The sequence below is a fragment of the Ooceraea biroi genome, chromosome 11, assembly GCF_003672135.1.
Source record: "Ooceraea biroi isolate clonal line C1 chromosome 11, Obir_v5.4, whole genome shotgun sequence".
Taxonomy (NCBI): Eukaryota; Metazoa; Arthropoda; class Insecta; order Hymenoptera; family Formicidae; genus Ooceraea; species Ooceraea biroi.
Genome location: NC_039516.1, coordinates 3,533,728 through 3,555,547, shown reverse-complemented (window position 1 = coordinate 3,555,547; position 21,820 = coordinate 3,533,728). Strand labels below are relative to the sequence as shown.

Genomic DNA, 21,820 nt, shown 5'->3' with positions numbered 1-21,820 from the left:
ATATGTATCTTTTAAAAAATGTTATTTGAGATATATTGTATCTATAAAAATTCTCTATTGGGCATGATAAATAATAAATAATCATTTTTGCAACAATATCATATTTTTCACGAACCTTTGTAATATAATGTTATAATTTAATATTATCATTTACCTATAAGGTAGCTATATTAATTCTTTTATTTTATTATTCTTTTATTACTCTTGTATTAACTCTTAATATAAATTTCTGCTTAATAAAGTTTTGCGTTTTGAATTTTGCTAAAAAAATCCGCACGGACTTATTGGTCGTTCCAAAAGAATATTTTGTAACATAATCCATATATATCGTGATGCGTAATAACATTATTATATAGTTTCTAACATTAATACCTGCGCCTCGCATAATAAAAATTCGTTATGGAGATTTCGTGAGAAGATATAATGGTAAGAAAAAATCAAAACTCCTCACAGTCACGAAGTGATATTGTTGATGGAGTTTCTTGGTGTATATAAATCCTGTGCCGCTTAAACCAAGAAGTACAGGTTGACATAACTTGAGCTTTAATAAATACTAGAAAATGAAACCGTTGTGCTTTTCGTTGGTTCTCGCTGTAATTTTCGTCTTGGCGATCGTACACGCGGAAGCGAAGCCGTTGGCCGATGCCGGTGACAATGCCGATGACGGTGACACTGTCCCTGAAACCGATATCGGCACAGGACTTAAGTCTGTTGTAAATATTCATTTAACTTAGTCACAATACTACTTCACAAATAACTTCTTACGAATTTCAGCTATCTTCGATATTCACAATAGTCTTAATGATGTATATTCGCTAAATTATACTGATTTGTACTTGTATTTCTGATTTAATTTCGTATACAGTGCGATCTGCAATAAACTATGTACTCAAGTAAGAATTGATTTTATATGCACAAAAAAACAGAATGAATAAGATATATAAAATAATATTTTCCTGTTTATATCTCTTTGTCGAGAGAATCGAGTTTGCAAATTTTGAATATTTGCGAGCAGAAATTATTTTAGTGTTCAAACCTCTGAAAAGCGAGAACATATTTAAGAGACTATGGTTTAATTATAGATATAGAAATTATTAATTATTTTCTTCTATTGTACGCATATATTCCTAAATCTAACCGAATTTTACTTTTTTTTTAGTTAAAGTTGATTATAAGAGCCGCCAAAAAGATGGTAAGTTATACAAACTGTAAAAAATTGAGCTTTATGTTCATAATTATTGATATTAATAAAAATAATCTTGTGTTACGCAGTTTAAGAAGCTAGCTCCAACTATCGGAGAGGAGGCTGCAGCAAAACTAGTGATAGGTCAAGTAACAGGCACAAAAAAGTAGCATAAGAATGAAATATGTATCTTTCAGAAATGCTGTGAGATATGTTGTATGATATTTATAACAATTCTCTATTGAGCATGATAAATAATAAATAATCATTTTGCAACAATATCGTATTTTTTTCACCAACCTTTATAATATAATATTATAATTTAATATTATCATGTACCTATAAGGTAGCTATATTAATTCTTTTATTTATCTTTCTTTATTCTTTATTTATTTTTATTTATTCTTTTATTTATTATTCTTTTATTAATTTTATATTAACTCTTAATATAAAATTTGACGTCAGAATTTTGCTAAAAAAATCTATACGAACTTTTGATTTCAATCCAATGCAATGTCTTGTAACAGAACCCATGTATATCGTAATGCGTAGTAACATTATTATATAGTTTCTAATACACCTGTGTCTCGCATAATAAAAACTCGTTATGGAGATTTCGTGAGAAGATATAAGCGTAAGAATAAATCGAAACAATCACGAAGCGATACTGTTGATAGTGTTTCTTGGTGTATATAAATCCTTTCTGCCGCTTAAACTAAGAAGTACAACTTGATATAACTTCAGTTTTAATAAATACTAGAAAATGAAACCGTTGTGCTTTTCGTTGGTTCTCGCTGTAATTTTCGTCTTGGCGATCGTACGTGGAAGCGAAGCCGTTGGCCGATGCCGATGATAATGCCGATGCTGGTGACAATGTCGATGCCGATATCGGCACAGGACTTAAGTCTGTTGTAAATATTCATATAACTTAGTCTACTTCACAAATATCTTCTTACGAATTTCAGCTGTCTTCGATATCCAATAGTCTTAATGATGATCCGCTAAATTATACTGATTTGTATTTGTATTTATGATTTAACTTCGTATACAGCAATCTACAATAAACACTATGTAGTCGAGTAAGAATTGATTCTATGCACAAAAAACAGAACGAATATATACAGGGTGGCCCATTTTAATTTATACAGTCGATTTTTTAAAAAACTAAAAGAGATACGAAAAAATGTTTCAGACAGACATGTCACGATTTCGAGGGGGACATAAGATGATACCATTGGTTTGACCTTGAATAGTCGTTTGAAGGTCACGCGAAGATCACCTTCAATTTCTTAAATTGAAACCCCAACTTTTTATTGCAGATTCTTATTCTCCATCGAAAAGTAAGTAACTTTTGTCTGAAACATTTTTCCGAAAAATGTCATCTTATGTCCTTAAAATGATCTTCAAGATGAGTTTTGAGGACATTTTAAGGACATAAGATGACATTTTTCGGAAAAATGTTTCAGACAAAAGTTACTTACTTTTCGATGGAGAATAAGAATCTGCAATAAAAAGTTGGGGTTTCAATTTAAGAAATTGAAGGTGATCTTCGCGTGACCTTCAAACGACTATTCAAGGTCAAACCAATGGTATCATCTTATGTCCCCCTCGAAATCGTGACATGTCTGTCTGAAACATTTTTTCGTATCTCTTTTAGTTTTTTAAAAAATCGACTGTATAAATTAAAATGGGCCACCCTGTATATAGAAGATATATAGAATAATATTTTCCTGTTTATATCTCTTTGTCGAGAGAATCGAGTTTGCAAATTTTGTACATCTGCGAGCAGATATTATTTTAGTGTTTAAACCTCTGAAAAGCGAGAACACATTTAACAGACTATGTTTTAATTATAGTTACACAAATTATTGATTAATTATTTTTCTATTTTCTTCTATTGTACGCACATATTCCTAAATCTTACCGAATTTTATTCTTTTTTAGTATAAGTTAATTGCAAAAGTCACCAAGAAGCTGTTAAATTATATAAACCGTAAAAAATTGAGCTTTATGTTCATAAATATTGGTATTAATAAAAATGATCTTGTGTTACGCAGATTAAAAAGTTAATTCCACTCGTCGGAGAGGATGCCGCAGTACGAGCAGTTGTAGGTCAATAAAAAGGCACAATAAAAAAGTAGCTTAAGAATGAAATATGTATCTTTCAGAAATGCTATGAGATATGTTGTATGATATTTATAACAATTCTGTATTGGATATGGTAAATAATAAATAATTATTTCTGCAACAATATCATATTTTCCTCATCAATCTTTGTAATATAATGTCATAGTGTAATATTACCATATAGATGTAATATTACCATATAGAAGATATATATAAGATAGCTATATTAATTCTTTTATTATTCTTTTAGTAATCTTATATTAATTCTTAATACACAATTTTGCGTTCGAATTTTGCTAAAGAAATCCACACGGACTTTCGATCAATCCAATGCAATCTTGTAACATGTATATCGTAATGCACAGTAACATTATTATATAGTTTCTAATATTAATACCTGCGCCTCGCATAATAAAAACTTGTTATGGAGATTTCGTGAGAAGATATAATCGTAAGAATAAATCAAAATACCTCACAGTCACGAAGCGATACTGTTGATGGGGTTTCTTGGTGTATATAAATCCTTTCTGCCGCATAAACCAAGAAGTACAAGTTGATATAACTTCAGCTTTAATAAATACTACAAAATGAAACCGTTGTGTTTTTCGTTGGCTCTCGCCGTAATTTTCGTCTTCACGATCGTACACGCAGAAGCGAAGCCGTTGGCCGATGCTGATGCTGATGCTGATGCCTATGCCGATGCTGATGCCGATGCCGATCCAGGAATTGGTGCTCTTGTAAATATTCATAGCCTAATCTACTTCAAGTAGATTCTAACAAATTTGAGTTATCTTCTGTATGCACAATAGTCTTAATGATGTATTCTTGCTAATTTACACTGATTTGTATTGTTACGATTTAACATCATGTACCAGTGCAACCTGCAATAAACAGTATGTAGAATAAGAATTGATTCTATGCACAAAAAAAAGAAAACAGATAAAGTATGTAAAATATTATTTTCCCCTTTGTATCTCTTTGTCGAGAAAATCGATTTTACAAATTTTAAACTTGCGAACAGAAATTCTTTAAGTGTTCAAACCTCTAAAAAGCAAAAATGCATTTAGGAGACTATATTTTAATTATAGTTATTCAAATTGTTAATTAATTATTTTTCTATTTTCTTCCATTGTTCACATATATTCCTAAGTATAATTGAATTTTATTCTTTTTTAGTTTAAGTTAATTGCAAGAGTTGCTTTGAAACTGGTAAGTTATGCAAACCATACAAAATTAAGCTTTATGTTCATAATTAATGATATTAATAAAAATAATCTTGTGTTATGTAGATTAGAAAAATAGCCCCACACGTCGGAATGGAAGTAGCACAACAAACAGTACTAAATAATTAAAAAGGCAGGACGAGAAAAAAAAGAAAGCATAAATGATAAAATGTGTATCTTTTAAAAAATGTTATCAGATATATTGTTATAAGTTATATGATATTTATAACAATTCTCTATTGGACATGATGTACAATAAATAAAAAGTTTTGCAACAATATCGTATTTTCTTTACCAACCTTTGTAATATAATGTATGTTATAATTTAATATTATCATGTACCTCTGAGATAGCTATATTAATTCTTTTATTTGATTATTCTTTTATTAATCTCGTATTAACTCTTAATATAAAATTTTATGTTTGAAGTTTACTAAAAACATTCGCATGGACTTTATTTCAGTCAATGTAATACAATATCTTGCAATTAGATTAGTTTTGTACGTTCTTTGATATAACATTTTCTATGTATACGTTTTATAATAATTTTATATTGCGTATTAAATTTTGAAAATGAGGATGTGCGTATGATAGCAATATATGTTGCATTATATGTTCTAGAATAAAAAAAAAAGTAACATTTTGTAATTACTAATACCTATGTGTAGCATTTTTGCAAAACTGTATGAGACGTTACTATGTTATTGCGATACTTCATTGTACTAGAGATATATTTTTAACAAATTTTTAACAAAATCATACAGTGCAAAGATGATCTAAGTTTACAAAAAGTAGTTTATTAATCATTTATATTCCGCTCCATGTTTTCATTATCAATACTAAGTAATTATAATTTTACTACCAAACATTAAGTTCAATATATTAATAAAAGCATTTTTTTATGTTATAAAATTAATTATATAAATAAGATTATAAATAAGACAACATAATATTATTGGAAAAGATAGTTTCCTTCGTTGCAATTGCTGCAGGAGTTTTTGTATTTAAATGAGAAAATAATAATGTAAAAATCATAAAACGCATTTCGTATAACTTGCACAATTTGATGATATTTAAATAAACAACTCTTATTGATGAAAAACAAGATTATATAGATCTAGATATATTACCCCTTCATATCTATACATCAGTTATACATATATCGTAATTTAAAGCTGTTCAAAAATTATAAAGCTGCAATATAGCAGATATATATATTTTATTATTATTTTATTATTATTAAAACCATTATGTACTTTTTTTAATTTAAATTCAATTATCAGAAGACGCATAGAAGTTATTCAAAACTATTTTAACATTTTATGCATATTTATCTTAAGAATTCGTAATTTAAATTTTTTCATGTAAAACATTTTATAAAATGTTTTTTTATTTACAACTTAGCCATTAGTATCAAAACGATATATAAAATTTATAAAATTGTTAAAGCTTTCTGAGCTTTAAAAAAGTAGAAATTTTTCAATATTTAATGCAATTCTCTTTGATAAGAGAATTTCGCGTGCAAAAATTCTATTTCACATTTTTATATACGTTTTATCTCGTCATATAAGTTTATCATTTTTATACATATTTTTTAATAGGACACGTTGTTGTTATCTTATCATAGTAATATTTGCACATATTTCGCTACAATAAAAACTTCCATGATAAATTATAATAAAAATAAAAAAATAAAAAGTGTCTATTAGTCACGAAGACACAACATTGTCACGTTTTTCAATGTATATAAGCATAACGCCACAGTGAATCAATATCATTCAAGTTAATTTGAGCAAAGTAGCTTGAACTTTACTAAACACCAAAAATGCGAATGTCCTGCTTGCCGTTGGCTCTTCTCGCCATCTTTGCCGTGCTGATTGTGCACGCGCCTCAAGTTCAAGCTGAAGCCAGTGCTGAGGCTGAGGCTGACGCTGAGGCGGAAAGCTGGGCTGACGCATTAGCCGATCCAGGATGGTCAAGCTTCGTAAGTATTAATCGCACAATTTATTCTTAAAGCTTTTTCTTTTAATCTGTCATTATCTTTGACAACCACAAAGATTTAACATGTGTTTTCATCAAATTATCGATCTATATTATTTCCGATATTATGTACTACTAGCATCCCCTGTCACGGTTTCGCCCGCGATATTTATGTGTAGAATTAAATAAAAACACATTTTACCCCTTCTCACCCGTCAGGGGTGGAATTTTGGAAAACCCTCCCTTAGTGAGCACCTACGTGATAGTAGGAATATACCTTAAAATTTCAAGTCGATAGGTGCAGTGGTTCGGGCTGCACGTTGATGAGTCGTGAGTGAGTGAGTGAGTGGTATTTGGCTTATATATATATATATATATATATATATATATAATGCAATATAATATATATATATATATATTATATTGCATTATAACGATTCTGTATTCTTCACAAACTTTTTGTTTATCAATTTTTCATATAAAATATTTGTTAATTATTGATTGAATGCTTCTTATTATACACACATATGTATTATATCTTAATTGTAATAAAATTTCTTTTTCTAGTTCAAAGCAATTAAAAATGCCGTCGCGAAACTGGTGAGTATATAAATAACAAATTGCACAAGCAAAAATAAAGCTATGTATCAATATTAATACAATTCTCTTGTGTGCAGTTTAAGAAGTTAGGCCCAACGATCGCTGCAGAAGCAGTAATACAAGGAGGATCTGCAGCAATAAATGCTGCAAGTAAGGAAGAGAAGAAATAAGAAACGAACTTGCATGCATGATGGAGCTCTTATATTTCTTGACAAAATAATGAAAAAATATAAATTACTAAACTGTTGTTTTGAAATCATGTGAAAAATAAATAAATAGATTTGCAACGTTAATAATAAATTGTTTTTCTTATGATACCTTAATAATATAATACTATAACTGTCACTGTACTTAAGAGAGGTCGCAAAGTTACATGTTCTTAATTATTTTTATATATTCAGAAGTAACTTTGCTTTGTCGATTTAAATATGAAGTGCATGCATTAAAATGAAGAAGCATCAGCTTTTCTCTCTACATCGCTGTATATGAAAATATAATAAAATTTGAATTGCAGTTAGTAAAGTGTATATTATGTATTTTTGCTTAAACAATAATACTATTACAATCATTATCTGTCAATATGCGATTCTGTATATTCTGTCATCACTTTACTCACATATTAGCTATGTATAAAGTAAAACGATATTATTCTATTTACTTTCAATTTTATAATTTAAATATGTAAAATATAAATTAAATTATAGTAAATAAAACTTTATTTAATACGAAAACTTGTGATTTGATGTTATAAATACGCGATGTAAACTGTACGCAAGCTGCTCAACAAATGGAATCAAAGCCATAAAAAATTACACAATGCTATGGACAAAACTCTATTATTATAAGGTACATTATTATCAATATCTACATATCAGCTGATTTCAATAAAATTTCCATGATTGATATCTTTGTATTTTATTTTTTCATGTAAAACTGTCTGGTTTCTTTCCGATCAATAATGAAACGTGCTATATGTATATGTATATATGTATATATATATGTATATATTACGCTTTTTCCAATATTCACATGTGTTCCACGTAAGATAAAAATTTTCGTGACAATCTCGTGATAAAATATAGTCGTAATAAAAAGATCGAAATGTCTCGGTCACGAAAATCGTTTGTGCACGCGTTTCTTGATATATATATACGTACAAGCGCTACGTGTCGTAGCAGTAAATCGAAAAACGTTTAGACGCAGAACAGATTGACGCAGCTTGTGCTTTACTAAGTACTAAGAGATGGAACTTTCACGCTTGTCGTTGGCTATCGCCATAATTTTTGTCGTGGTGATCGTGTATGCTCCGAATATGGTAGCATTTGCACTCAGTGAGACCGATCCAACTGGTAACGCCGATACACTCGGTGATCCCGATCAAGGGACTATAATTTATTAGTCATGTAAGTATTGGCATACACTGCTCACACTTCAAACTTGTTCCTTCATATTAGCGCTGTGTTGAGTAGTCACGATAGCTTTAAAATATATTTTCGTTGTGTCACACTAATCTTTCTATCACTTACGATTGTATAATTGTTTTAGGTAGACATTGAATAAACCTGAGCTGTATGCACACAGAGATATAATCGAAAAGTGATGATGTTATATGAGAAAATCAATCGAAGATACATACAATCAAATCTTTTTATTTAAAGATCATCCTCGAAAATATCTTTTCAAAAAATTTTGTGCATCTAGAATCAAGAAGACGATGTTGCCTATATAATTTATAAAACAGCAAAAGTTGACAATAAAGATTTAAACTTTAGTAACATTGTGTTTCATTATGCATCATTTAGCTGAATTACCTTATGTTAAATTATATGTATCAACCGAATGATGTTACAGCAATCAAAGCACGTATCAGTATATAATGTCAAACGTGGTCTTATGAATACACCACATGCGGTAGAACTTTCCGGTTGAAACTGAAGATGACTTCCTTAATCACTTCAGCAATATATGATCGAGCATTACTATTCAGCAACATGACTTTGTGGCTTCTTGTGTCGCAAACAGCACCTCGTTTCAATTAATCGCTTCAATCAGTAATTGGCGATTAACACGTTACACTTACAGAAAACTATGAAAATAAATATAAGTATTTTAGCTTCATGTTTTTATTCACATTATATTATTTTGTATAATTAATTAGTGATGAGAATGGTGTTGAAATGTATAAGTTTTTTTTGAAAAATATTACTGCCTTCTAGAACGTTACATATTTTTAGCAGTTCTGTTATCATCAATCTTCTACAATAAAAAAAGACATTATTCGATTAAATTGCATTGTTTTTATATGCTTTATGAGAAATTGTGACGATTCTGAAGAAACATGTTTGATAAGCAAAAGTGTTTTGTACAAGTGTTTTTTTAATATTAGCATGCACGTAACTGTAATAAAGATAAATGTATGTATTTTGCATATTGACTTCAAGAATCTGGACAAACGTCAGCTCGTAAAATAAATGTTCATTATTTTCAGACGTGTACATACATATACAGTTATTATTATTTTAATTATATTACTTGCCTCCGAATTCTTTGAACTTTCTTTGCTAATTAAAATATTTACAGTTTTGTTGTAAATTAATAAAATAAAGCAAAAAGTGTTATTTATTAATTCATTTTATTAGTAATATCATTAATTTTCGCGGAGCAAATTAACAATTAACTGCATTAATTAATTACATAAAATAATAGTGCATAAAACGTTAAATAATAATCCAAATATCCTGATAATACTAGTCACACGTGCTTTGATTTTATCAATATTGCATGCTATGTACGATGCAATAACATTCGATAAAATGCGCTCTGCACATGTGCAAATACCATTAAATATTTTTTTTCCATGTGTAACTTTGAGCTAATATAAATATTTTAATAACACACACACACACACACTCTCTCTCTCTCTCTCTCTCTCTCTCTCTCTTCATCTTTCTACCAGCACGGAAACTTGTGTGGACATTTTAATTACCGCTTTTCCAAGTTTCGATCGATTCAGCGGAAGCGCTACAACTGCGATACGTTTCTTGGTCACGCGACGTAATGTGGCATATTCGTTATCCCGCAACGACCGCAAAGTTTGTACCTCCCGTAAAAGTATTAGCCCATACATCGTACAAATGTTCATAACAGCCTGCCGTGATCCTCGCGTACTAAGCTCGGACAATCGCATTATTATAATTAATGTACAACAGGCTGTTATTTAAGTGAAAAATAGAGAGGGGGGTGGAAGGAGAGCCACCGACTCGCCAACTGATTAAATATATCCTGCTGGGTTTATACTAAATTAATTACGGACGGTCCACGGACGAGTTTGTTCCCACGAAATTCATGGCTCTCTCATTACCGCGGCGCATAGCCGAAGTTGAAATTGCCGGTGGAAAAGTGACAGCGAAAGGAATTAAAGCGCGCTTTTCACTTTCTCGGATGAAAGGAGCGTGAATGGGGCTATTTCAGTTTTTCCGAGTGTGTAATTGATCGCGCGAGCGTCGAATTGTCTTGTAATTCTCTTACCTTGGTCGACGCGTCGGACTTGTGTCACCATCGCGCGATTCCGTAGCGGACATGTTGATTTCTGCAAAGCAAAAATGCATCTTTTAATGAGGCGTTATGCAAACACATAAATATTGTATTTGTATTAATGTCACAAGAAATTATGTGTTACAACATAGCAGCAAAAAATATTCAATAATGTTATACTTCATATAACAATTAATACTTCATATAACAATTAATATAAAAATATTTTAATAATGCAATATGTGTAACATTTTGCATGAAGCATCCGCTTGTTAAATAAGTTATAAATTTCGCGTGACCGAATTCCAGATAGCGCGGTTGTAATTCCATTGGCACCATTTTTTATGACCAAATATTTTACAGGAATATTAATAAAGTCCCTCTCTCTCGCTCTCTTTGATTACGTAAATGCTATTTCCACCGTTCTACCGAGTAACTATTATATTGAGGGAACAGACGTGATTACTGAAAAATAATGCGTGATGCATATCTCTGGAACGTCATTAAAATATAACATGAACTCGTAATTGTAAACTTTAGCGCATCGACGTGCCGCAATGCAAATGCGCGAGCTGCAACAAAATAATTTATGATCGCCGTTTGTTAGGACAAGCCGGTCCAATCACGTGCATCGGTATATTGACCGGGCGATATGCGGTTTCGAATCAATATAAATGCGATATCACGCACACCTGACCGTTCCGCTCGACAAGATTGGCCCTTTAACCAAATAGTCGGTTTGTAAGCGATGACAGCTCTGGCTTTACATCCCTCTGTGTGTCAAGTGAAAGCGCTATTCAATTTCCTTTCATGTTTCGCCCTCCCCTAGATGTACGTACATAAGCCCCTTCGTACTTGGCCGGGAGAGACTCGGTCCTATCCGCTCTCGAATCTGCAATCCGACATCGATCTACCGTCCCGTTACTCTTCCGTATTTCGAATTCCACCGTTCATCGTAATTTTCACCTCTCAGAAGCGAATCGTGGACGGATTTCTCTTGCGCAAGGAGAAGAGCGACGTATGCAGCCAACCGCAAGCGCGCGTTTATTTCTATCGCGATTAATTTCGCGAAATCTTCTGCCCGCATCACGATGAACGAGGGTGCACGAGTGAATTAACACGACGAGTATTATAATACATTGCTGCTGAATAAAGCACTAATTAACGGTTGCCCGTTTTACCATGTGAAACAAATTGTTATTTGTTCGTGAAAATGTTGCGACATACGCGCCTTTGACATAATACGCTCTGGATTGCTAAAATAACAGCTGCTTTATGAGGCACTTTTTGTTTGCTGCTTTTCATAAAAGATCAAAGATCACTTATCACTCTGTCCTTCTCTTTATAATTTAATAAACATAAATCTGTACTTTATTACATTAATTATTAATTTCTTGTCATATTTATCCAGAACTTAAACCATAATTTTTAAACTCATCAAATGTTGTTACGCAATTATTCGTTAGTAATTGCGATGAAATCGCATCGTGGATCACGAAGTATCGCGGATTTCCATGAGCGAACCATTCACGGCGCTCGAAGAAAAAAGGAAAAAGATTTTAATCACAGAGGACCGTTTTACTCGCGTAAAAAGAGAAAGAACAGATCCTTTCGCTTTTTACGAAGCTAACTATAGCTGGTAAGTAATTTCCATCGGCGTGCAGCTGTATAAACGGGAAAAAGGATCATCGGAATGCAATCCAGAGCGTCTCAGCCACTTTTTATTATACAACTACTTTAGCGGCCGCTTGCGGACTGTTATGGATATCGAGCGTGAAAACACGTTGCTCCGAAAATCAGTTTCACCGTGTTCATCTCTTCAATCCAGCTCATCCTCTCGTCCAGTTTTCCCCATCGAAGCACGACGTTATCTTTCCTGCATAAAATTCAGAGTGGATTTTCGTCAAAGAAAATACGAGGATAATCACTTTTAAACCATAAATAAATCCTGAATGAAAAGTTGTTTGCGAAAAAAGCCTTAAACGCGCAGATAAACACGTGCATATAATTAAATATGCAAATTAATGTCGTCCTCAATCATGTTTTATATATCTAATTATCATTATTCTCATCATTTGTTATCGCAAATCATTTATTTGTACGAAGTACAATAAACAAATAGTAGGATAAAGCGCGTTCTCTCCAAGATACTTTCTTCTTAAGTCCTTGTTGAATATTTCTGCCGAAAGTTCTGCGCACAGCTAATTTATTCTCACTGTCTCGTCCTTCGACAAGTTCCTCCGCGAATGCGCGTGCAGAATTTATTAAACCTCGACTGTTACAATGCAATTTCAATTTTCCAGCAGGCTCCTATAATTCGCAATTAATACGTGCAATATCGGACAATAAATGAAAACGTAAATTCTACATTTAATATCGAATAACCGATAACACACTCCCCGCTTTCGAAAGTGTAGCGACATCGGCTATAGATCGCTTCTGTAAATTTAATTCTACGTTACGAGTGAGAGGACGGAGGACGCCCGTGTTTATAATGTTCGTCTGTATTTGCATTGGCTGCATTTCGACGGAATTACCGTGGGTGCACGGTCGTAACGTGAATTATCGGCCGCTCCGTGAGCGAAGATGTATTTAGTATCGCGGCCATATATTCGTGGAAATTGGATAACACGTACTCGCGCGTCTCATCATCTTTGCTATGTCAAAGAGAATCCGTCGACAATTGCAAATCGGCAAACAATACGTTTAATCAGCACTAGTGGCAGCCAATTAATACGCAGCATTTGCAGTAAATCTCACTTAAAAGAGACAGTCGCTCTAATTAGAAATTTACCTCCGTTAGAACGTATTTCAAACTCAGCTCACCTTTCCCTAACGTATCTCTATCGCCTTTCTCGTGTGACCTACTATACAGGTAATTCCTTCATGGATTCGTGAAACGTAATCGATATGGCAGTGAATCTCTCTGTTCATACATAATTATTATCGATTATGTTAAATTCAGTTAAAACCGATTTGCGTTTGCATATCAATGTCATTAGCATGTCAAGAAGAGGCGTAGATGTAAATCATAGATAGCATAAATGAAAAATTCTTTTTACATTATTGTCATCAGAAATATCCATGCTTTCACGTATAAAAATAAAATGGCTCTGAAATGTTCATTATTTAATCAAACATTTAGTCACGACAGAGAAATATACATACAATAGATAGATTTTCGAAATTTGAAATTATTTCTCTTCTCACACATTCCTTTCCATTGCTGCATGTAAATATTTCTCTCCCCACACACTCCTCTCTATTGCTGCATGTAAATAGAACTTTTTCTGTATGAATTTGATTAATAGTTTTTTTTCATATTGTATCAATAATTTAAAAATTAGATATCTTTGTATTTAAGTCTCAATTGAATTAATCCATTAAAATAAAATACAATCAACGAACATTATTTGAAAATAGAGATTTTGTTATCTATTTGCAGTTTCAAAGTCCAAGTCGCGCAAAGTGGTTTCAGTCACTTAAAATTCAGAAGATACGGATACCTCGTGAATTCAATTTCGCGTGGATCAAAGAAACCGCAAATAAAAGAACTGTGCTGTGACAGTTCCGGACGTTTTATATAAAAATTCTCGAATGATATTATGTATTTAGGACGTAATAACAAAGAGGAGAACATACCTTCCCGAAGTCAACAAAGCAGAATTTGTCACAATCATCATACAATGGAAACCACCTTAGTGCCGTTTTCTTCCTATAGATAGAATCAATTTATATCGTCGACAATATTGTGCAAAGCTTTCCCCCGACTTTCGCAAACTCAATTAATTTACTCGGTCTGATAGTAGCGACCTGCAACTTTCTCGAAAGTCGCTCTCGCAATCTACCGTTGTTAGGATTTATAGAAAAAAAACCGAAAGTAAAATTGAGCATTGAAAATTTCTTCACGTTTTGTAACATAATTTAAAAAAAAAGAAAGAGACGAAAGAAAACATTTTCATAATTAGATGGATATATGCAAATATAATAACATTATAAATCATGAATAAAAATTACTATTAAAACAGTAAAAGGAGAAAAAGAGCTTTTTCTGGAGACATAAAAGTATATGAAAGTGGAGTGACATCCCTGTGTGTCAGCTCGATAAATGTCCGAGAGAGGGGATTTCCAGAAAAACTCGAGGACCTCGTTGTCTGATAATTGGGGTGTCTCAAGATATTCTGAGACAAGGGCGGAGGACTCTCAAGCCTTCCCAAAAGTCGATGTAAGTCTCTGCCTTTCTTATCTGTCACGGATGGGTTACGTAAAAATAACGACATTTTAATGACTGTATTTAAACATCGTTACGCGTCTGCTTCGCAGTAAATTTTCAAGCCAAGCCTGCGCATCTCAGGTCTTCTTTGCGTCTCTAATGCAGATCAATGATGTTCCGTTTACCAGTAGCTAGAAGTGCTCTTGATGAAGCCCGCTTGTAACAGGCTTGCAAACGGATTACTCTGCAGCAGAAATAGATAACTCGTACTGCATTCGAATCACAGAGCGACGTATGATTCGTATTCGTCTCGACGCGCATACGGGAGAGGAAATAAATAAATGCTCGTGATTCGTGGTCTCTTCCCAATTATGGGCGTTCATCCTCTTTCCAGGAATTTATCTCGAAACGCAGTTGCGTTCTTTCCTGCTTTCAAAATAAATTTTCAAAATAAGTCTTCAAAATTACATTTCTTTTCCACAAATCGGACAATATTCGAGACCCGCCACGACGATACTTGCGGACATGATTTTGCATAAATCTTTCAGACAGGAAGTATCATTGAGAACTCGTATGGAGCACAGGAAACCCGCAGTCTACCTGGCAGCCAGGCGGATCCGGCGGCGGAAATTTCGAACGTCCGATAGCTATCTACATGTCCGTTTATCGTCCATTTCTCGCGGAAAACGTGCCTTCGATCGATCCTCCCCCGGCGCGTATATCGCACTGTCGCATTAGCCGCATTCAAAATTCAGCCAGCCAGTCGGAACGGCCGCGTCTACGGCCGATACCATGCGATACGGCTTGTGAGAGTGTACGTGTGCGGAAAGCCGACATATCGAGCGCGCCTCCGCTGCAAAGTATCTCGCTTTTGCACCCCCGCATGTTCGCAGTTCCCGTTCTCGCGGATCCACCCCTACGTCTCTGCCCGCGCGGCTTTCGTACTCGCCCGCGGTCTCCACGTACGTAAGAGATTCTCCCGATTGGCGCGCATGCAGTGGGACAACGCTGGACAGGAAAATCCTCAAATCCTTCAGCCTTCATCCGCATTCGAGAATACCGGCACAATAGACGTCGCGTATATAATATCGACACGATCATGTCGGAGTTATATCGGCAGAATCTCGGTGACGCGGAGGAAAATTAAACGTCTTGTGTGCGACATATTCGCGAGATATTAATAAGCGTCACAGGCGCCGAGAGATGAAATCAGAACGAAGCTGACTGATCATATGAAAGTGATACAGAAGCGTACGTTCGTTTCTCATATTAATACGCGGACTCAGCTCCGACAATTGCGACGCTGCGATAAACGGAGAGAACCAGGGGGGAAGAGAGGTAATTACAATAATCGAGAATATTACCGACGCAAATATGCCCGTCCTGCGCGTGAAATGTACATAAAATACACTGAAATTTCTAAACGTTCCGTTTCGCACGATTCCGCAAACGTGGCGACCGCGAAATTTTAATTCATCTGTGCGACTCATCGAGAGAAGATATGTGTGTATTTTACTTGAAGATAAACTCTGCGCACCTGGGCATCATGAGGTGTGTCCGGAGGCACCGTAAATCAAAAGGCAAAATGATACCTACGATCATAAATCAATCTGTTATTTTAGTATTTATAGCGCGCATTTATACATGACCATCGGTCATGTGCGGGGACACGTAGATCAGGGCACGTCGCGCCTGTGTGACAGCCTATTTCGCTTAAATCATACGTGCCGGAACTCGATCGACGTCGGATGTTTGCAGTCTGCCAGGAAGGGAGAGAACGAAAAGCGAGGAAAGAGAGGTAAAGCTGAACAATAAGAGAAAACGGCCGTGTGTAAATTTCAGCGTGCGTGAGCGCGACCGAATTAAACGTCCCTTTATTAAATCGTTCTCGAGTAACATCCCGCCGGATACTCTCTCGACACTCTTCTCTCTCTCTTAACTCCTCCTCTTGGCCAGAAACTCTCTGGATAACATTGATTTTCCTGCAGCAGAGCGACGAGGACCACGTTCCCTGATTACGTGTTCCACTCTGTGAGAGAGAAATGCCCATCACGAGAAATTCTACGTTTTCATCTCTCCTAAGCGACGAAGAACTGCGATACGATAGCGAGAACGAGTAGCTCGTTCAAGTAGCTTTTCCGTATCGCCTTTAAAGCGACCACGCTTTCGTTTGCACACCGCTTATTAAGTAAATACTAGCAATACTAGCTTTATTAGTGCACCGATTTAATATATCGATTTTTTTATATATTTAATATAATTTATTAAAATTTACTAGAGAAGAAAGCGTTAACTGTCATTGTTTTATGCGCTCGTTATAGCGCGTAAAATATGAGCAATCTGGCGCGATTTCTGCTTTGAAAATCAACAGAAAAGAGTCATCGATACAAATATCTTAATAATTTAAATTAGAATAAAATTTTCTTCAAAAATGGTACGTTTAGAAATATCAGCTTTAAAAGAAAAAATAAAAAACCGTGCATTTGTTACACTCCATTGCCAGGGAAGGCGATTTTCTTTAAAGCTGTGATATCTACCCCTGAATGTCATGCATCATTATTTCATATTCCCGGCTACATCTTGTCAGGCAATCTTTCGGCCCACAGGATCGATACTTCTGCGGACACAAAAAGTCAATGAATTCCAATACGTCATCCTCTCGACAGAAATTTCGATACGTTGCAAGCGTAATTGCGTTTCCCTCGCAGCGATATACAATGCTCGCACAAGGGAGCCACCGCCACGTTGGATGAAACTAAATAACATATCACCATCCTTTTCAGCGGAATGCATTGTAAATAACCGAAATATATTAGTTCTCAAATAATGGTACGGTACGACGATGTCAGGCGCGCGCAAGCTTCTTGATATATTTTAATTTCAGTGGATCTCATAAGAGACTTAGCGCCCCTTATCCATCATGAATTATTTTATACATGACTGCCGGATAATTTTATGTGTATAATATTCTAATATCGACTTTATTAAATTATTTTATAATATTTCGTAAACTGTGACATGTTTTACAAAACTTAAATAACATTATGAGACAAGTAGAGAAAGTATCACACCCCAGAGACTGCAGATTGTATAAGAACACGAAAAAAAAGCCGAGTGAATCGAAGTGCAATAATCACGGCGACATTTAAAAATTCAGCGCTGTGGCAAAGTTTTATGACTTCGGTTTTTGTCGCATGGACGATTCAATCTTCGATTTTCCGATCTCAGCCGTCTTTATTCCACGAGATCGACTCTTTTTCCCGACCCGTCATAAGAAAAATATGTAAGAAAGATAGCGAGAATCCGTCGTGTCACCAAGCAAAATTACATCGCGAGACTATTAAAATTATATATTCGGACATTTGTATTATTTGATAATTTAACATATGTAATTACAACAATTTAAATACTACGAGTTATTTTTCTCATGAAATACGCGCACGTCGTGATTATGGAAATAATTAAAAATAATTGCATTTTTTAATTATTATTTCTGATTTTATCATAATTATTATGTTATAATGTTATATGCGTATCAACTTTATTTATCTCTCAAAGAGCTTGCGATGCTCCCTTTCTTGGGACGCTCAATTATCGCATTCGTATTTAATGAACGTTCCAGCGGCGTCGGGGAGACCGCAAACGTTATCTAGTTACTTGCAAAACCGAATCCACCTGCAGCTGGCACCTGCGCGCATAGAAAATCTCCTTTCCGTTCAAGGATACACGCAACTGTAGCTGCATAAATCTCCGACAACAATTTAATAGTGATTTACGCAAGTTCGCTAGTAAACTACACCACTTATTCAATTAATTACTTAGGACACATTGCTCTCAATCGCAATTTCAAAGTTATAGTGAATTCATATCTCAAAGTGCGTCAGAGAAGTTACCTGAAAGGAATGATGGACATATAACGAGCGTAAAACGAAGGTAACGTTCGCTTTACGGTTCTTATACTCATTCCGCGAATACACCGCGAGAATATCATAAATTGAATTTCCGTTCAGTGCCACATGATATTAAGCCGATTACTGTTGCTTAATGAGAAAGTAACGCGATAGAGAATCGAAATTTTTCGTTTTCTATATATAATCTCATAAAAATATGATAAAAGCAGTGTGTATATAATCACACTCAGACATTTCTGTAATAATTTTAGTAGATATTTAATTATTATTATTAAAACAACATTTCGAAATTATATCCTCCTCATCGACAAATATTTAATTAAATAGTTGGTAATAAATATCAACGCCGGAAATTGTACCTTACATTTTATAAAACCAATTCCAAGTGGGAAATAATGTAATTAGTTCGCTTCTTTTAAAACTTACCCTGCAGTGAAGACAATCACGACCCTCGAGTTTCTCAGTTTCTTCGGGGTGATCTAAACCCGCCTCATCCCGCCTATGAATTTAACATCGTGAACGCGAGAAATTCTTTACCCCTCGTAATGCGACATCGTCTCACGTCTTCCCACTATAATGTCGTGATTTCCGAATGCATGTTTTGCTACCTGACGTGGCGAATTGTAGCGACTCTTCAACGGATCGTGCTTCGGATATATGAAATATCGGATATGCGGTGGATATTACATTGTGTCTCGCCCATCTCGCTGCTGCTTGCAATATCAGAAATTTATTTTTATTTCACCGAGATTTACGTTACACTCGTCCAGCTCTCTCGTGGGGATTGTGTGCTCTTCTTCGTGCTCCCGCTTGCTCCTCGTGAGGATTGCGTGCTCTTCTTCGGCGAGGGTGAGTCGCCGTTTACTTTACGTCACGACGATGACACCCACAAATACAGACTCGAGCCGTTCACTGTTATCCATTTCCACTTTCTGTTCCATCTTACGTTCGACGATCCGTTCTGCTATCACTGCCGACATCGGTCTCTGTCAGGTGTTTATCTTTCACAGTTTGTCTTCAGCGATTGACAATTCTTTCAGTCCTCCCGCGGAGTGACAGCTGAACGGCTGGATGTACTTGGCGCGGGCTGTCCCGACATACCGAGACGCGTCTTCGGATCTTCACCCCTCGAGTGTCCTCGTTGCTGGCGTGCAGCGCGAGATGCGAGGAGCAAGGGTGACTTCTAGACGGAGCACACGTGGAGCGAACGTGCGTACTACGTGCGTGGGTGGTAGCGTACTACTGAGTTTCACGTTCGCGAAAAGCCAATCCCGACCCACCCCCACCGCGTCGCATCCTAGGCACCCTTCCAGATCCTCTAGCACCCTCCTCGCCGCCCCGTATTTCCACCCAGGACTCGCGCGCGGGCACAGTCTCTTCTCTCCCTTCCTCTTTTCCTCCATCGTCCTCTCTCTCTCTCTCTCTCTCTCTCTGTGTCTCTCTTTCTCTCTCTCTTTCTCTTTTATTTTTTCTCCTTTTTTCTCTTTTTTCCTCTCTCCATCTGAAGCGAGTTTGCGCCTCTACTCGCTTCATCGCGACACTACATGCTCTACCGTTTCGCTTCTCCACCACCAACAATAACGTTCGTGACAATTTCTTCCGCTATATCCGTCGGGTTTACTCCGCTCGCAGACAGTTTCGCTCGGCCACCCCTTTAAAAAGAAGTAAAACACCAGCAGGCATACGCGGGGTTTCACGCGGGGTGAATTTCAAATTTGTCTTAGTATTCGTTATTTATGATTAATTAAGACAGTAAATTCTGGCTTAAACTTGAGATACAGATTCTTGCTTAACAAATACATCGTAAGCTAACAAAAAGCTTTGTAAGCAATTAAGAAACTCTTCGAAAATTGAGTGCGAATTTTCTCAAAATAATTAGTTGCCAAATCAAGGGATTAATTGGCATTCTAATAAACTTAGAAATGATAGATCCAAAATTGATGAGAGAAATAACAAATAAAGTTATAAGCCAAAGTTATAAGTTATCCTACATTTATGCGTAACTGATTTGGAAAAGAAAACGGTCGGAGAAATGCTTAAGCAACTCTTAACGTACCTTCAGCAACTTCTATTTGCAAAGAATATTCTCCAGAAGACGTATTGGAACGCAATGACCGTAAAGAGTTCTGCTCTCTGCGCGAAGGTCTCCACGAAATAATGGCTTCTCTTGAAAAACTGTTTTGTGCTTTCGTAAAGTATACACAAAGAGACGTGTCGATTTGCTTTTATCAGTGAAATGCAAAATACATTAGGAAAGATTTTCAAGACCATTTAAGCATTATTAAGTCGTAAATAACGACACCATCGTAACAAATAAAAGCCGAATGTCCAAACGACTCGTTTGAGAAAAAATTCGATTATTTGCGTCCGATTCCCTAACGTATCGTTCGATCGTGTTCGTAACAAGAAACGGATGATTACTTCGCCGTCGGCGCTATCGCATTGGAAGGGATGAAACGACGTTTGTGAGGAGCGAATCCTCCTTTGAAATCTCCTTTGAACCTTTTCCTCGAAGATAATATCGCGATTATTTCGCTTTCTCTCATCGGCAGTTGCATTGTTTCTATCATCCCGATGTTACGTTCTTCTCGGGCAACGCCAGAGGGATGTCCTGCATCTCAATCTTTGTAATAAGTCACCCTTAATCTTCGGACAGAAAAAACTACTTTTTCGCGACTGAGATGGAATAACAACTACGTGATGAAATAAATAAGTTTGTTAATATAAGGAAGTACTCGCTACGAATGAACTTACATCACGTATATTCATGAAAAAAGAGAAAGAAAAAGAGAGATTATAAAATCAGAAATGTCGACCCGCGTTGAAGAAGAGAGTATATACTTCTCACGCGTTATGAAACGCAATAAAAACGTAAAAGGAATTGGCAATCAAGAATAACGTTATATCGTCCGTAACAATTTCTCATCGAACAAGTAAACGTCCACGTATCTTTAATTGAGAGTAAGACAGTCCTTCGCGATCTTAATTTAATTCAACGAGATGACATCGGCTACAGTTGGAGCAACGATCTAGACGAAATGGATCATGA

The 21,820-nt window shown here is 35.2% G+C and overlaps 4 protein-coding genes across 7 annotated transcripts in view; 3 read left to right on the top strand and 1 right to left on the bottom strand.

Annotated features, from left to right (window-relative positions):
• LOC105288169 (atrial natriuretic peptide-converting enzyme) overlaps nucleotides 1-20,070 on the bottom strand; it is a 38,954-nt gene extending 18,884 nt beyond the window's left edge. For 2 of the 4 annotated variants that reach the window (XM_020030168.2, XM_026973637.1), the window contains exons 1-2: nucleotides 19,198-20,070; nucleotides 10,642-10,702 (exon numbers count right to left, since the gene is read on the bottom strand). In XM_020030168.2, the coding sequence (XP_019885727.1) occupies nucleotides 10,642-10,694 (53 nt within the window). In that variant the 5' untranslated portion in view covers nucleotides 10,695-10,702; nucleotides 19,198-20,070. The remainder of the gene's footprint in view (nucleotides 1-10,641; nucleotides 10,703-19,197) is intronic. The other 2 variants (XM_011354221.3, XM_011354222.3) reach the window with 1 other exon arrangement.
• On the top strand, nucleotides 508-1,462 carry LOC105288167 (pilosulin-1). Its single transcript, XM_011354218.3, has 3 exons — nucleotides 508-713; nucleotides 1,160-1,192; nucleotides 1,273-1,462. Exons 1-3 carry the CDS (start codon nucleotides 561-563, stop codon nucleotides 1,351-1,353), a joined length of 267 nt encoding a protein of 88 aa, XP_011352520.1. The 5' UTR covers nucleotides 508-560; the 3' UTR covers nucleotides 1,354-1,462.
• LOC105288166 (pilosulin-1-like) lies at nucleotides 3,839-4,684 on the top strand. Its single transcript, XM_011354217.3, has 3 exons — nucleotides 3,839-4,047; nucleotides 4,487-4,519; nucleotides 4,600-4,684. The coding sequence occupies exons 1-3, from the start codon at nucleotides 3,898-3,900 to the stop codon at nucleotides 4,660-4,662; spliced, it is 246 nt and encodes an 81-aa protein (XP_011352519.1). The 5' UTR covers nucleotides 3,839-3,897; the 3' UTR covers nucleotides 4,663-4,684.
• LOC105288165 (pilosulin-3a) lies at nucleotides 6,306-7,401 on the top strand. The gene is made up of 3 exons (XM_011354216.2): nucleotides 6,306-6,517; nucleotides 7,081-7,113; nucleotides 7,191-7,401. Exons 1-3 carry the CDS (start codon nucleotides 6,359-6,361, stop codon nucleotides 7,281-7,283), a joined length of 285 nt encoding a protein of 94 aa, XP_011352518.1. The 5' UTR covers nucleotides 6,306-6,358; the 3' UTR covers nucleotides 7,284-7,401.
• Nucleotides 20,071-21,820: the final 1,750 nt, after the last annotated feature.

Excerpts from the sequence above, each read along its gene's own strand:
- LOC105288167 (XM_011354218.3), top strand. The coding sequence starts at position 561 with ATGAAACCGTTGTGCTTTTCGTTGGTTCTCGCTGTAATTTTCGTCTTG. Across the intron at positions 714-1,159 it reads GCACAGGACTTAAGTCTGTT|TTAAAGTTGATTATAAGAGC; the intron begins GTAAATATTCAT and ends CTTTTTTTTTAG. Across the intron at positions 1,193-1,272 it reads TAAGAGCCGCCAAAAAGATG|TTTAAGAAGCTAGCTCCAAC; the intron begins GTAAGTTATACA and ends TGTGTTACGCAG.
- LOC105288166 (XM_011354217.3), top strand. The coding sequence starts at position 3,898 with ATGAAACCGTTGTGTTTTTCGTTGGCTCTCGCCGTAATTTTCGTCTTC. Across the intron at positions 4,048-4,486 it reads ATCCAGGAATTGGTGCTCTT|TTTAAGTTAATTGCAAGAGT; the intron begins GTAAATATTCAT and ends ATTCTTTTTTAG. Across the intron at positions 4,520-4,599 it reads CAAGAGTTGCTTTGAAACTG|ATTAGAAAAATAGCCCCACA; the intron begins GTAAGTTATGCA and ends TGTGTTATGTAG.
- LOC105288165 (XM_011354216.2), top strand. The coding sequence starts at position 6,359 with ATGCGAATGTCCTGCTTGCCGTTGGCTCTTCTCGCCATCTTTGCCGTG. Across the intron at positions 6,518-7,080 it reads ATCCAGGATGGTCAAGCTTC|TTCAAAGCAATTAAAAATGC; the intron begins GTAAGTATTAAT and ends TTCTTTTTCTAG. Across the intron at positions 7,114-7,190 it reads AAAATGCCGTCGCGAAACTG|TTTAAGAAGTTAGGCCCAAC; the intron begins GTGAGTATATAA and ends TCTTGTGTGCAG.